This window comes from Toxotes jaculatrix, chromosome 14 (genome assembly GCF_017976425.1).
Source record: "Toxotes jaculatrix isolate fToxJac2 chromosome 14, fToxJac2.pri, whole genome shotgun sequence".
In the NCBI taxonomy this organism is placed as follows: domain Eukaryota; kingdom Metazoa; phylum Chordata; class Actinopteri; family Toxotidae; genus Toxotes; species Toxotes jaculatrix.
This window is the reverse complement of record NC_054407.1, coordinates 20,484,033-20,499,453: the sequence shown is the minus strand read 5'-3', so window position 1 is coordinate 20,499,453 and position 15,421 is coordinate 20,484,033. Positions and strand designations below refer to the sequence as shown.

Genomic DNA, 15,421 nt, shown 5'->3' with positions numbered 1-15,421 from the left:
TTTAGTAGCCTTTGTGGAGCTTTTGGTCACATCACATGTTGCTGGAGCTGGAGTTTGCTCAGTTTTCATGGAATTGCAGATGCTCAGATTTCCTTTTCTTCTGAGCACTTTAAGTTTTAGTCCACGATAGCTTTAAAGTTGAGGTCCACATTAATTTTTGACCTTGGAAAGAGCAGGTGACAAAACAAGTCTCTCCTCAAGGTGCTTTTATTAGCTGCTTTAGATCCCAAATCATCTTACATGTGACTTGTATTTGAGTGCTTCAGTCATGAATTGTTTGCAGTGCCAGTAAGTAAATTCAGCATTATCTATCTGAGACTGTGGTGATGGTTTTAGCAGCTTTGCTTAGTCACTGTTAGCATTGAGGGTTGGTTACAAGATGCAAAAATGTCAAGCATATTGACTTTTTGTCAAGTTACCTTTATTTTGTCAAGAATTTCCAGTGTTGAAATATCTGCTTTTGAATGCGTGTTTTGTCACATAGCACATTTCAGCACATGGCCGCTTCTTACTTTGTCATGGTGACAAGTTTTCTTTCACAAACATTTGCATAAATATTTCATAATTTTAGCACTTTCGGATATGAGTTTTAGATAGAAACGTGGGTGCTGACAGAGGCCATATCTCATTCTGACAGCCATATGTGTGAATGTAGACACTGATGCTTTCATGTTAAGAGAACATTGTGATTTGATCACATGTAACTCACCACTAATGTAACGGTATAAATATGGATGCGGTGGACCAGAGGCTCACTAATGCGACGGTCCTTTGTTTTTGACACAACAAGCAGTCTGAGCACCGCTCATTAAGGATTTACTTATGATGCACTGTACTGGCTTATCATGAAACAACCTCCCATATTGTTAAACCAACATTACCTAATTATCCTTTTCTCCATAAATGAGAGAGACAATTTACATCTGCTTTTATTTTTAAGGCTGAAGTGCCTCTCGTCCTAACTCTCCTCTACTTTCAACACTGCCAGACACTCCAGCTTTGCACAGCTGGCACATTGCTTCATTGAGATCAAAGGAGCACCACACTGCAGACATTTTTCCTCCTGCCAGAAATGCATTTTCCTGCACTAAAGTGGAGCTCACTAAAAGTAATGGTACTGAAAAAGCTTTGTTTGCAGATCAGAGTGCAAGAACCTGGCAACTGTAAATGTAAGACATTGTGATAAAAGACATAATGCTGGTGTTAGTGTTTAGGCCTGTTGCAGTTAAGAGTGGTGTCACCGGTGGCGTATGATGCACACTCATGCACGGCAGCGTTTTCCTCCTCACCACTCTTTCCATAATTTTAGTATTTTCTGTAGAATCCACTTAGCCCCTCCGTGCACAGGCAAAGCTAATTTTAACCAGTGCAGTGAAAACAAAAGTTATATTCATAAAAGGAAATACAGCTGCACGAGGGAGGGATCAAATTTAACATCTTCTGTTTTATAAAGTGGGAGTTGTGTTTTCAGCCTCATTACAAGCCGGGCTTTGGTCACCAAAACAAAAGCAACTAACCCTAATGTGGCCGTACTTGTGTTAAGCATTAAGCCTGTATACGTTGTATGTTACACACACACACACACACACACACACACACACTTATTTTGAGGCCTTTATTTAATTTACATTCATATTTGTTTTCATTGAGCACTGTTAGACCAGTTTTGTAGCCTGGTGTTGTGCTTTTTCAATAGCAAATTTCATTTTATTTTTTATTTTTACAGCTCAAGGTGTCTCTAGCTTTATTTTCTAAATTGTTTCAGAATGAAATTATAATATTAATTTAAAGATGAAAAGACTAGTCAATTTAATGAAAAATATGTTGCAGCTCTTTTGATGATCAGTTCATTTACAGTCATTTGGTGGTCTCTTCTTTGTCCACTGTGAGGATTTTCAACGTTTTCCAGTCTTTTGTTGTAGTAAAACTGAATGTCTTTGAGATTTGGACTGTCTGTCTGTTTTATAGTTTTCATTTATTCCAACCTTATTGATGACTTTAATGAATAAGTTGATTAATATTTAACGATACTCTGGGGATGCGAGTTGCGCCCGTGTGAAAAATCTCACGCTTGAACAAACATATTAAAATAAAATACCATTTTAATAGACTTATTTCTTTTCCATATATTTGTTTCCATGTGTAAACAGGAAGAGAGAATAGTCACTCCTGATCTTTTACTCTTCACTTGGCAGAGACCCTGCTTTGGGAATAAAATTTTAGTGAGTCATGCAGGCAAACCTGCTGCCCACAAGAACCAAACAATACATTGCAGAGACACAACAAGGCTGGTAATGTAATCATGTGCACTTCATGTCAAAGCTTTTTAAATGGGGCTACTTCTGTCAGGACTCTGTTGTTTACATATACAGGCACGCACACACAAAACACAAATGTAGCCACACCTCTTCCATATTTCACAATTGTGTGATTTTTCTCATGTTTTATTTCCTCCTCGCCTCTGACAGAGCAAAGACAAGTTGTCCCCTTTCACCAAAACTCCGAAGCTGGACCGGAGTGAATTGCTGGGGAAGGAAGGGAAAGCCAAGTCTTCCATGAAGCGCAAGCTCTCCTTCACTACCAGTCCGCCCCGGACAGAGGAGCGCGACTCAGACACTGGTAAGGACTGTTGCTCTTCCTCCTTTCTCCTCCTCCTCCATGCTGCTGGCTTGCTGCCATGTCCACACACTGCCTCCTGGTGGGCTGTTGTTGAACCTTTTCTTGAGGGATCGTCCATAGGTCACAGGGTTTACATCTAAACCTGATCATGCTGATGAAGAAGTGGCCTGTTGCTTTGAATAACAATAAGGAAACCATTTTTTTAAATGAGACTCATGAAAAAGAGCCAGTGAGGTCAGGTGTAGATGCAGAAAAATAATTCTGAATGTAGTTACGTGCGAGTTTTGACGGTCAACATTTTAATGAAAATAAAATTTAGAGCCCCCAAACCTTGTAGGCTGGTGATATTCTGTAGTTTATATCATTGTCAACAAATCCAATGAAAAAGCTAAAGCCAACAATGATCCTGCAAAGTATATTCTGTGTAGCCAAATCCTGATAAAGCTTATTCCTCTGTGCTGCTGTTGTCCAAAAACTATTAAAAAGACACATTAGTGAGCCACACAGTTGGTCTGAGTGACATGCTCCTTCATTACAATACATTATTTCTGATATACATACACTGTGCTGTAGATGCATATTAATCCACCGCTGAAACTAGCCCCCAGTGACTGCACTTCTTACTCATCTCTAAGAAATGTTAGCTAAAATGTTAGTTTGGGGGTGAATGCAACAGACTGTGAAGGAGAGTACTGTGAAAAAGAGTAAAACTTTTTTTGATTTTGATCTTTTTATTGTTGACATAAGTGTAAAGCATAAATACAATGGCAGCCTTTGTCTTCAGGACCTCCTGTAAGGGGACAATGATAACTGCTCTGTTTGAGATAAAATGCTTCCCTGACTATTCTGCTCCCGTCATTCATTCAGATGTTTAACTGTGTGTTTACATCAGATTTGAGATCTAAAAATAGTTTGTTTTATCGTCCAGCCGAAATTGCAGTAAATGGAGAACCGTAATGCATTTTACAGACTGCACATTTGCCTTCGTCTCCTCTGCAGAGAAAAGCTCAGCGTAATGATTTTCAGCGTGTGGTCCTGCGTCATTCTAACAGACAAGAAACCCTCAATTTTGAATTCACTATAATTTATGTTGCACAGGTTATAAACCTAAGGTAGCATGGCGGGTAGTGTTGCCTTCCCCGCAGTCTTTTCCCGGTGCGTCTCAGGTCCTGTGTTGAGCAGCTGTGGGAAGAAGCGATGTATTGACTCCGCTGACGACCTCGGACCGGATCTTCTCTCCTGTCTCTTGTGTTGCCATGACTCATAATCTGTGTGTGGAGTGAGAGTCTGCCTCTGTGTCTGTATTTGAGGACATGTGAGATGCGGAGGGTGAGAGAGAGTGAGCGTTAATGCAGTGCTTTCCCACCCTTCCTTCCACCCACCCACCCCACCCCTCCCTCGCTCTCCCCTCCCTCCTCTCTCCCCTTCCCATCCTCTCTGCTTTGCACTGTAGATGACTCAGACCCAGGCCAGTCGAGTGAGACCTGGGGAGAGAGATTAGTGGCTCCCTGCAGGATATACGCAGGTAATCGCTGCAGCCCGATCCTCAGCCCCCGTGTCCTCTTCAAGTCACGTCACCCACTTTGCGCTACTATGCTGCTGTAAACACACATACACACATGCACGTGTGTGTGTTTTCGCCCTGCATCTGCCCCAGTTACAGCTCACGCATGTCTGTGTTTAGTAACAACCGACCGACGGAGACGGGGGGGCCCCAAGGAGTGCCGTCTGCACTTGGCTGGCTTAAGAGAATGCTCTTTCCTTTTATTTTTTATTTTTTGTCCCCTTATCAAACCTCATGCTTGTCATCTGTTTCTCCGTGCGCTCAACAGATACAAGGGGAGGAGGAAAACAGTGTCACTGTGCCAATTAAAATGCTGTTAGAAACGGCTTTTTATTGGACCCTTCTCCTAAACCTTTCTTGGTTTTCTTGCAGATAAAGATGGACCAGACAAGAAGAAAGTGAAAAAGGAGGCTGGGGGCAAGAAGGCCCAGGCTCCCAACCTTTTGTTTGGGTATCCTCTGTCAGAGCGCAAACAGATGGCTCTCCTAATGCAGATGACTGCCAACAGTCCAGGTTTGTGTGCCTGCCCTCTCACCTTAAGCACGTCCTCAACATGGCTCGGAGAATATTTACTGTTGGATGAGTCATTCTTCCGAGTATTTCAACAAGCCTACTCTCAAATATTTCAAGGTTGTTTAAGAATAGGGCAATGTCTAATATCAAATATAGCCACTGAACCAGAGAGAAAACTGTTCTGTGTTCGTTTTATGGTTTTCATGTCGGAATAACAAAGCTGACTGACTGAGATGATTTTCTTTTTTTAAATCAAATGTTCTGAGCAGTTGTAAGACAGGAATTATACATACCTGGAAAAACACAAACAGAGACAAGTAAGCACAGGTTATTAGGTTTCTAGTAAAACCAGTCTCATTGTGTTTTTTTCGGTCTTGTGCCATGCTCATTAAAGGAACAGTCTGAGAGGACTGTAGACTTTGGCTTTCTGTATGCTCAGTAAATGGGATGGTAATTTTACCTGTTCAGAGGTTTGTTGTGTTTTCTGTATTCGTCGGCACAGGTTGCCTCCATATGATGAAAAAGATACGTCCCTGCTGTTTATCCAGCTTTAACAATCTGAGCCATTTCCAACTCACCAATTGTATGACCTCAGTTTGCCACAGTTTCCACGTCATGTGCAGATGTCGGACTCTCCTCCTCTCCCGTTTCTGTTTTTTTTCCTGGTTTTTTTTTTTTGCTCTACATGTGTCAGCTACATAACCAGAGCTCCAGTCTAACTTTTTCCATTGGTAGCACTTGTGCTCCCTATGAAATATTTTACACAGTCATGTTTTTTTCCATTGTAGTTCTTTTTGCTGATAAGTACTTTGGTAATAGGCAGTTTACACAAATAGCGATGTCACAAAGCCAAGACGTTCTTTAAGAGTAAAAATTATCAAATTGGTGCTTTTTTTGTAAACATAGACACCAAATAATACACGTACAAATATAAACATAAGATATGTGGTCAAAACATTACTGTTGTCAAAGCACAACAACCACAAGAAAACAAGCAAACAAGGATCTCTCTCTTATATGCCTTTCTTTCCCTCATCCATCTCCCTCAGGGCCACCAGGGCTAAGCCCCTCTGAATGCCAACCCTTGTAGTTTGGATCGTCTAGCTCTTTTACCCTGACTGAACCACATCTGCACAGCCTCCTTGGCATCAAACTCCCCCAAGCTAGTTCCCTCCAGACTAACTCTAATCAGGTCCTCCATCGTGTCCACATGCAGGGACCCTCTGACATCAGATGTAATCCTCCTCTGTGCTGAGAATCCCCTTTCACACACAGCAGAGGACACGGGGAGGGCGAGCATGATGTGCACAAGATGTCCTACAAAGAATATAAAAATGATTTTAGCTTTGATTTTATTGAGAGTTCAGATCTACTGCTCTCTCAAGCCAGATTGGTGTCACAGCCCTTTCTGAAAGGAGCAAAGAATAACAATCGACCTCAATTATTTCTGTAGTTAGGTGCGTGAAAGTGTTCTTGTCAGTTTTGTCATTTCTATGCTCTGCCACTGAATGATGATCTAAAGAGCTCCTTTAATTAATACCTACTGAAACACACTGAGACATTCCAGCAGTCTTTCAGGTTCTCAGTAAAATGAGTTTCATTGTGATTGCTCAGTCCGGTGCTTTGCTTAGTGCAAGTTATCTCAACATGTGACAGGCTTTTGCTTTAAGCATCAATTGAGGGCTCCTCTCTTTGCCTGTGCCCAGACTCTACACCCAGTCACCCCTCTCAGACGACCCCGGTGCAGAAGAAAGTCCCCAGCAGCACCTCCTCCCGGCAGAAGGACAAGGTCAACAAGAGGAACGAACGAGGGGAGACGCCCCTTCACATGGCAGCCATCCGGGGAGACGCCAAGCAAGTTAAAGAGCTCATTAGCCTGGGAGCTGATGTCAATGTCAAAGACTTTGCAGGTACGATCCCCCAGGAGGTGATTATTTAACAGCTTTCATTATGGCTGTATGTAGATATTAATGGCATAGATCCAAGCTGAATAACAGCTGTTGATGTAAAGGAAATTAAAAGCCCTATGAATTCTGAATCCTCTCTATATTTTTGCTGTTTTCTGCTCTCACCAGGCTGGACACCTCTCCATGAAGCCTGCAATCTCGGTTACTACGATGTGGCCAAGGTCTTAATAGCAGCAGGAGCAGAGGTGAACACGCAGGGTCTGGATGACGACACGCCGCTCCATGACGCTTCCAGCAGCGGGCATAAAGATGTAAGCGCTTAACTTGAGGAGAAATTATTTTAAAAATAACCTTGAGCTATTCAGTGAATTGGTCTGATCATATGGATCAGCCAGTACTGTTCCTCATATAAACAATCAAACCACAAGTTACAGGCAAACGTATTGGTGAATAGCTAATGCAGTTGCAATTAGACTGAGTTTTGAGTAGTGTTTCAAAAACATGTCGAGGGTTGTTTTGTATTGAAAATATGTGTTTGAACCGTGTTGCTGTAAAGGACAATAGTTGTTTTTGTTTTTGCTTTTGATTTTTATTTAATAGTTAGCATGTTCTAAAAATGTGATGGTTGTCTTTACAGTTCTGTCGGCCACATCTCTTTTTCAAAAGAGATTCTCAGTATCAATCTCTGTCATGTTTTGTGTAGATCGTGAAACTGCTACTACGTCACGGTGGAAACGCCTTCCAGGCCAACAAGCGTGGGGAGCGCCCAGTGGACGTGGCAGACTCCCAGGAGCTAGAGCAGCTATTAAAGGGAGAGGTGGCACTGTCGGACCAAGATGACAGCTCTTCAGGTATGCAGAGAATGCCGCGGCGTTTTGCCGACCCTCTTGTTCATCCTGACTGTAATATTACTGGACCTTCCTATTCTCTGCACCTCGCAGTGCGATGTGTACATCTGTTTTCACTATAGATGGACCAGATGGGTCTTTAAAATTAAATGTCAGCAGTGTGTTAAAGACTTTGCTCTTCTCAAAAGAACTATATGTAGTCAAGGTGTTGGCAGTTTTATATGCACCACTCATCAGTTTCTTTTTCCACTGAGGTGAAAGTAAATAAGTTTAACATGTCATAGACAAATAAGTCTTTTCTAAATAACTTTGTGTGTATGAAGGTTTAAAGTACTTTTTATTGTAGGATGTTACAATTATCCTTCTCCTCTCCACAGAGTCTGAAGACCCACCGTCTGTCAATCCATCCAGCGTGGATGACAACATGGAAGACTCTGACACTGAAAAGGACTCAGATGGCAAACCGGCCACGAAAGCGTCATCGTCCGTGCCAGGCCTGGATGAGTACGAGTTCAAGGATGAGGAAGAGGAGGAGGATCTGAGTAAAGCCCTGAACGACAGACACATCCTCCGGAGGGAACTACGGCAGCGGGAGAAGGAGGACAAAGATAGGAATCATGTGGCAGGAAAGCAGAGTGGCAAGGGGGATTCCTCCTCCAAGTCGAAAAAGCAGAAGACTTCTCGTGTCCACTGCAGTTCAGATACCTCCAGCGATGAAATGGAGAGCCTTTCAGAGAAAAGGAACTCACCCACCTGCTCTCAGAGCTCAGAGAGCCTCAAGGCCGAAACAAGGTCTAAAAAGGACAATGTTGAGCAAAAGGACAAGGGTAAAGTTAAGAGGAAGAGTAAGAGCCAGAATAAAAACAAGGAAAACCAAGAAGATGGGAAAGAGAACAGCAAAACTCTGGTCCTCTCCCTCGCAACTGTGTCAGAGAGCACAGAAAAGGGTCGGGAGGAGGACTCGTTCAAGATGTCGTTCAGTCCTAAAGATGACTCATCCGTCCACCTCTTCCATTTGTCATCCATGAAATCGCCGAAACTGAACCACAGCCTGACGGATAAACAAACACCACTCAAGCAAGAAAATACTAAGATGTGCGTTTCCATCAGTGACAGCTCATGTCCGGTGGACAGTGTCAAATACAACCACTACACAGACGCAGACTACTGCACTGAAGGCTCCAGCACCAAGGGCTGCAAGCACAAGGAAAAGAGCAAACATCAACAGAAAGACTCCAGTGTAGACGGGGACGACGGTCATTCGAGCCCTTACAAAGATGGCAGCATAGGAAACAGTATTGACAGCACTGAAGGTGCCTTACGAAAGACAGACTTAGATGGCAAAGTAGTGAAGAAGCATAAACTCAAACACAAGGAGAAAGACAAACGCAGGAGGGAATATGAAGCAGAGCGGAGCCGCCACAGGCAGAAAGAGGCCAGGAAAGACAGCCACAGGAATTTGGAGTTTGACAGAGAGTTCTGGAAAGAAAATTTTTTCAAAAGTGATGAGACAGATGAACCTCTGCCAGTGAAAAAGGAAGGTGAAGACACCAGCTGGCCTCAGAAGACCGCCGATTCCTCTCCTGTCAAAGACGAAAGGAACACAAAGGAGAAACACTCCAGTGGTAAAGAAAAGAGGCCGAGAGAGGAGCGAGAAAAAGACAAGGCCGTGAAAAAAGAGCGGAAGGAGGCTGCTGGTAAAGAGGAGAAGGTAAAGGATTCGAAGCTGAGTGAGCGTGACGAGAGGGTGGACTGCCACGGCTCAGGGCGGATTCCTGAGGAGTCACTGCAGAGCAACAGCATGAAAGAAGAGACAGAGGAGAAACCCATAAGTGGGATCACAGCTGATCAAGAACAGCTGGAGTCCTCTGAAAAAGGCTCACGCGAAAAAACTGACAAGAGGATCCCAGGAAAGGAGAAGGATTCGGAAAAAATGGAAAAAAGGCATCCTGACAAGGAAAAAAAGGTTAAAACCGAGCACTCCGACAAAGCTGAACCACAGAATTCAGTGGATCGTTGGAAGGAAAAAGAAAGAACGGGAGCCATTACTTCCCACTCGCCTGCAGATAAAAACTACAAAGAGAATGAAAAACTGAAATCTTTATCCACAACAAAAAAGCACGAAGACAGCAGGAAAAATAAAGATAAGTTTGACAAGCGGTCTGATAGGGAGAAGCAGGACAGAGAGTATAGTGTCGCGGATCACAGAGAAAAGGATCGCACAAACTCTGATAAGAAAGGAAAACCTCTGGAGAAGACCACAGATCACAGTAAATCTGATCGCTCCAAAGAAAAGGACTGTGACAGGAAGAAGAGAGAAAAAATAAAAGATGGAACGCTGTCCTCAAGCTCCAATCTGAAATTACTTTTAGAAGAGAAGAAGAGCTACGTCTCTGACAGCAGCAAGTCCTTATCTGCAAAATCAAAGGAGGAGGTTGTGAGAACACCAGAGAAGGATCGTGACCGCAGAGAGCGTGACAGGGACTCAGAGAGACACAAGGACAAGGATAAAGACCGACACAAAGACCGCTCCCAGCAGGCCAAGATCAGCAAAGTCAAACCCACCGAGACGGATGCAGACAAGGCCAAGTCAAAAGCCTCGCCAGCAACACGGGACGCCAAGCCAAAAGAAAAGAGGCTTGTCAACGACGACTTGATGCAGACCAGCTTTGAGCGCATGCTCAGCCTGAAGGACCAGGAGATTGAACAGTGGCACCGGAAACATCTGGAGAAAATCAAACAGAAAGAGCGGGAAAGGCTCAAACAGCGACCTCTGGCAGAGCCAGGGAAGCCCAAGCCTAAAGACAGAACGAAGAGTGACCCATGTTTGAGCAAGGAGCTAACGCGCTCCAAAAGCTCTGAGGCCCCTGATGTCCACAGCAGGGATAAACCCCTGAAGGACGGCACCAGCCCCAGAACAATGTCACTTGATGGAAAGAGTCTGCCCTCCATCAGCGCAAAGGTCATGTCAGCTGTGGAAAACTGTCTGACCAGGTCACCCAGACCAGAGAGCGATCGCTGTGGCCTCATGTCCAGGTCTGTGTCTTTAGTCTCTGTCGCAAGCTCAGAAGATTCATGTCAGGCCACAACATTGACTCCCAGACACGTTGAATACGACTCTGACATGAATCTGGACGCCTCAGACTCTCAGCCCGCGTTCCTCCAGTCTTCCCTCTTCATTCAGGCCACCAGATCGCCGTCTGTTCACGATAAAGATTGCAACAGTCTTCCAGATGTGCCGCAAAGTAATCGGACGCCGCTGTCCGGCAGACATGAATCTCCGTACCTCAGGGCTATTCTGGATGAGGATGCCAACTCATCGACTGACAGTAAAGCTGTTGAAAATCTGCCAAAATCCAGCCTGCCCTCCGAGGAGTTGAGAACAAGGGAGAACTCAGCAGAAACAGAAGAGACCCTCAGTAGTCAACAGTATGTGGCCGATTCATTCATGGAGAGGGACGGGAGTACTCCTGGCTCCTTGACACCACAAATGTCAAACAAAGACCCTCCGAATAAAAACCTGATTCCACAGTCTGGCCTCTCACAGTGTAGTGGTTCTCAAACCGGGTCAGCAGAGCAGAAAGCTCTTCCCTCCTCTGAAACGCCCGTTGTGAAAGACGTCCAGTGTCTGACGGAGAATTCACAGGCAGAATGTAGTGACAAGGATTCTGATCAACCATCGGTGCCCACAGCTTCACTGTCCGCTGAACCGTCAGCGCTCACAAACACCATCCAGCAGAGAGAACTACTCCCTTCCTCCGCTGTGGAGAGCCAGCAGCAGTCAGACACAGGTACCACACAGGTTTCCGACCACAAGGAGAAACTAATTGAGAACACTGACAGATCAGAACCGGAGAGCATGGAGGTTGTTCCCGAAGGCTTCAGAACAGAAGGGATGGGAAGTCCCGTACCGTCCACCAGCTCGCACGTTCCCAGCTCCACCACAGGGGAGTCTTTGCCAGGTTTGAGCAAAACTAGCCCAGAGCCCAAATGTTCTCAAGAGGATATGGATGTAAATAACCACGACTGCAAGAAATCGAAACCTTCCAGTGACGCTGCAGGCCCATGTCTCGATGTTCAGATGGAGAAGAAAGACGCCGCGCCCTGCGTGAGCCCTGAACACAAGGACGAAGAGGCAACTGACGTCCCTCAGAGCTCAGAGAGCAGCAGTGGTGCTGCTGTTTCTGTTACATCGGAAAGTTTGTCAGTTGAGGGCAGTGTGGCTGCCGAGGGCTCGTCTGAATCCTCCTCAGAGCCCATGGAGGTGACACCTGCTGACGAGAAACCTGAGTCATCTTCGTCTGAAGAAGAGCTGAGTCAAAGCACCGCACAGCCGGCGGCTCAGACTGACGTCAGCAGCAACACGTCAGGGAGCTCCTCTCCGCAGTCTGGAGACCGGGAATCTGACTCTTCAGGGGCCAAGTTCAAGGTTCGCTCTGCAGACGAGGAAGTGGACATCCATGTCCCCCATCCGCGCAAGAGAAAGATGCCTAAGGTGTCGAACTCCCAGCCGTGCTCCACGGCTCAACAGGAGAAGGAGAGGGGCCAGCAGTCTCTGGCTGCCATCGTGGACTCCGTAAAGCTGGAGGAGATCCAACCCTACCAGACCGAGAGGGCCAACCCTTACTACGAGTTCCTGCACATCCGAAAGAAGATCGAGGAGAAGCGCAAAGTGCTGTGCAGCGTCACTCCCCAACCACCACAGTATTATGATGAATATGTGACCTTCAACGGATCCTACCTCTTAGATGGGAACCCACTCAGCAAGCTCTGTATACCAACGGTGAGTTCCAGCACATCTTCTCTGATCCTCTGTGATTTTGTGATCTGGATTTGTAGTTGTGGTTTTTTAAAACTGGTACTTTAAGTTGCTCAGAGTGTCACATGCAGTGTGATGTCACCTAATCGGGGCACTTTACATAGTGTCACGTTAAAGTTCAGTTATAGAAAAGTAAACTAAATACAGTGACCGATCGTGTTGACGTCAGACTGCGGTGTGGATGAAGTGTTTTGATCTGTTTCTCTGTCCGTTGTTGTGCAGATAACTCCACCTCCGTCATTACCTGAGCAGCTGAAAGAGATGTTCAAACAACAAGAGGTCGTCCGCATGAAGCTAAGACTACAACACAGCATTGAAAGGGTACTTTGTTTTACACATGGAGCTTTGTGTTTTAATAATCTGTCATGCTGTGTTACATCCTGCAGATTTTTTATAGTAATAAAATATATTATACTTTCTTCTCTCAGGAAAAGCTGATTGTTTCAAACGAGCAGGAAGTCTTACGAGTCCATTACCGGGCAGCAAGAACACTAGCCAATCAGACTCTGCCTTTCAGTGCCTGTACAGTTTTACTGGATGCTGAAGTGTACAACATGCCTCAGGACGTCCAGGTAAGTGACGTGGTTTACACTACCTACATTCTCCAGTCCAGCACGGTGCCTTCAGTGAGTGATGTGATGATACTTTATTTTAAATGTGTAGAAATTGAGTGTTATTGTGTGTCTGTCTCTCATAGAGCGATGATGGTAAAACGTCCGTAAGAGACCGATTCAATGCCCGACAGTTTATGTCCTGGTTACAAGACGTTGATGACAAGTTTGACAAACTCAAGGTAAGATTGCTGTGATTTTTGATTTCTGATTGAAATGTTCTAATTGATTTTTCTGAAACATGCAGTTAAACCCTCAGAATTAAGTTTAAAAGCGCCTGAGACTGTGTCTGTGCTCCAGTGCTCCAGTTTTCTAATGCTGCCTCTCTGTTACTGAGCAAAAGGTTCTTGCTTCTAAAAGGATAAATAGTTCCAGCAGTTCATCAGTTTGATGTTACTGATAAATAACCCAGATTGATGATGGGAAATGATAATTGGCATTTTCAGTTTATAATGTCTTTTTATAGACGAAACAATTAATTGCAAAAATAACTGGATTAATCATTAATGACAATACTAGTTTGTTGCAGCCCTAATTAGAAGTGGCACATATACATGCAAGTTGTTTTCCCACTGAATTCTGAAATAAATTGACATTTTCATTTTATCAGAAGACTCTTTCCTTCACCTGTTTTGTTTTGTTTTCTTGGAAATAGATGTTCTTGATCTAAATGAGAACAACATCTGGCTTGATAAATGATTGTTTTTTTTTTTTTCCCCCCTCTGCAGACGTGTCTTCTGATGAGGCAGCAGCACGAGGCGGCGGCCCTGAACGCCGTGCAGCGTCTGGAGTGGCAGCTCAAACTGCAGGAGCTGGACCCGGCCACCTACAAGTCCACCAGCATCTTCGAGATCCCCGAGTTCTACATCCCGCTCGTGGAGGTCAACGATGACTTTGACCTCACCCCGATATGAGCTGTAGGACAGACGTACTTTGCCACAGCGGCGGCCATATCGCGGACACGAGCAGCAGCCCCGTGCACATTCGATGGGAAAAAGAAAGAAAAAATGTGAAGCACTTAGAATGTGGCGGCAATACAAAAGAGCACTTAGAAAAGAGACGATTTTACTATGGAGCTCTTAGAGTCCAAACAGGCATGGCCCACCACAAAGACGGGCCAGGAAAAAGGGGGTCCAGGCCACAGATGAAGCCCAGGGAGCAGAGACCAAAAGCTGGGCCGGGAGCTGCAGCGAGAAGCAGAAGTGTGGACGACAACCACCTGCTACTGCTCCTCATCAAGCAGGGTCACACAGCTGAAAGATTTCAATTGTTTTCAAAGTGAGTGTTCATACATTGTGTACAGACTGTGCTCTTAATTTTTTTAACTTATTTTATACATAAAAAAATTGTGCATTTGTAAATAGCCATGTAATTATTGTTTTAAACTTGTAAAAACAAAAAATAATAGATATTTTGATTGTAAACTTGTTCTGTCTCATGTTTTAATGGACCAAAGTTGGTTTTTATATCGAGTGTCCTCTTTGTCTGTGATGTTCTTGTTGTTGTTGGCTTAAAATCTTAAGCATGTGTTGGCTTTTGTTGTGTTTTTTGTTTTTACTGTTTCTTCCTTCCTCATCTGGAGTTCCACGCCACAGCTGGTGTTTTTTGACTTTGGCAATTAAATGCTGTGCATGCGTTGCGTTGTTTGTACTTTTTTCCTAAAGAGCTGTACTGTGGACTTAATTGTGAGGTTTACTGAAGTGTTCCAGCTTTTTTTGCGCCATTGTGTCATGTCCTTTTTGCGGCCTCACTCCTCATGTGTTGTCCATTGTGTCTCGCGCACATTAAAGTCTGTTGTGGCTTCCAAGGAAAAAAACAAACAAACATACTTTTACAGTTTCAATGTGAGATCACAACAAATCCTATTTTTTCAACATAATGCCTTTTGAACGATAGTTCTAAAAAAATGTCTATTTTAATATTTACTTGTTACATGACTTGTACATATTTGTAATATATAATTGAATAAATTTTATTTGTTGTGAAATTAAAACTCTTGGTTTTGATGCCATTTATTTTACATATTTTTACACTTTATGCACCAAATATTTATTCAAACCATCTAAGAACTGACAGATTAATCTCCAAAAATTAGAATTTAGAAAATATTAGTTGTAAACCTGATGTGGGAAACAAACATCAGACAACAAACGGGCTCCAAGCAAATGTAAAATAAACTTTTACTGTTTTGTAACATTTCATAGACTAAAAGATGAATAGAAAATTATTAATTCATAGAATAAATCGTTGTAGTTCAATAATAAATCTCTTGTAGCAGTATTATTATTATGGTCAGCCAGTAGGTGTCGCTGTGCGCAGCACTGCACTACCAGCCAATTCAGTGTCACTACACTGAGGCAACCTAATATGCTGATATAGTATCAGTTATTATATCACAGGTCAGTCAGATTAATGAGGAAGTGCATTACGCTAATAATGTGAACCTCAACTCAACCTCTTACAGAACAGGGTTAAAGTGCAACGGAGGAAAACTACATTTATTTAAGTACAATTATGAGGTACAACTTTTCATACTTTTA

The 15,421-nt window shown here is 43.8% G+C and overlaps 1 protein-coding gene across 2 annotated transcripts in view; it reads left to right on the top strand.

Annotated features, from left to right (window-relative positions):
- ankrd12 (ankyrin repeat domain 12) overlaps positions 1–14,845 on the top strand; it is a 32,479-nt gene extending 17,634 nt beyond the window's left edge. Inside the window, exons 3-13 of one of the 2 annotated variants that reach the window (XM_041056049.1) lie at positions 2,469–2,619; positions 4,073–4,144; positions 4,556–4,696; positions 6,403–6,606; positions 6,772–6,914; positions 7,307–7,454; positions 7,829–12,234; positions 12,493–12,591; positions 12,699–12,842; positions 12,968–13,063; positions 13,610–14,845. In XM_041056049.1, coding sequence (XP_040911983.1) covers positions 2,469–2,619; positions 4,073–4,144; positions 4,556–4,696; positions 6,403–6,606; positions 6,772–6,914; positions 7,307–7,454; positions 7,829–12,234; positions 12,493–12,591; positions 12,699–12,842; positions 12,968–13,063; positions 13,610–13,795 — 5,790 coding nt within the window. In that variant the 3' untranslated portion in view covers positions 13,796–14,845. The remainder of the gene's footprint in view (positions 1–2,468; positions 2,620–4,072; positions 4,145–4,555; positions 4,697–6,402; positions 6,607–6,771; positions 6,915–7,306; positions 7,455–7,828; positions 12,235–12,492; positions 12,592–12,698; positions 12,843–12,967; positions 13,064–13,609) is intronic. The other variant, XM_041056050.1, reaches the window with a different exon arrangement.
- The last annotated feature ends 576 nt before the right edge of the window (positions 14,846–15,421 follow it).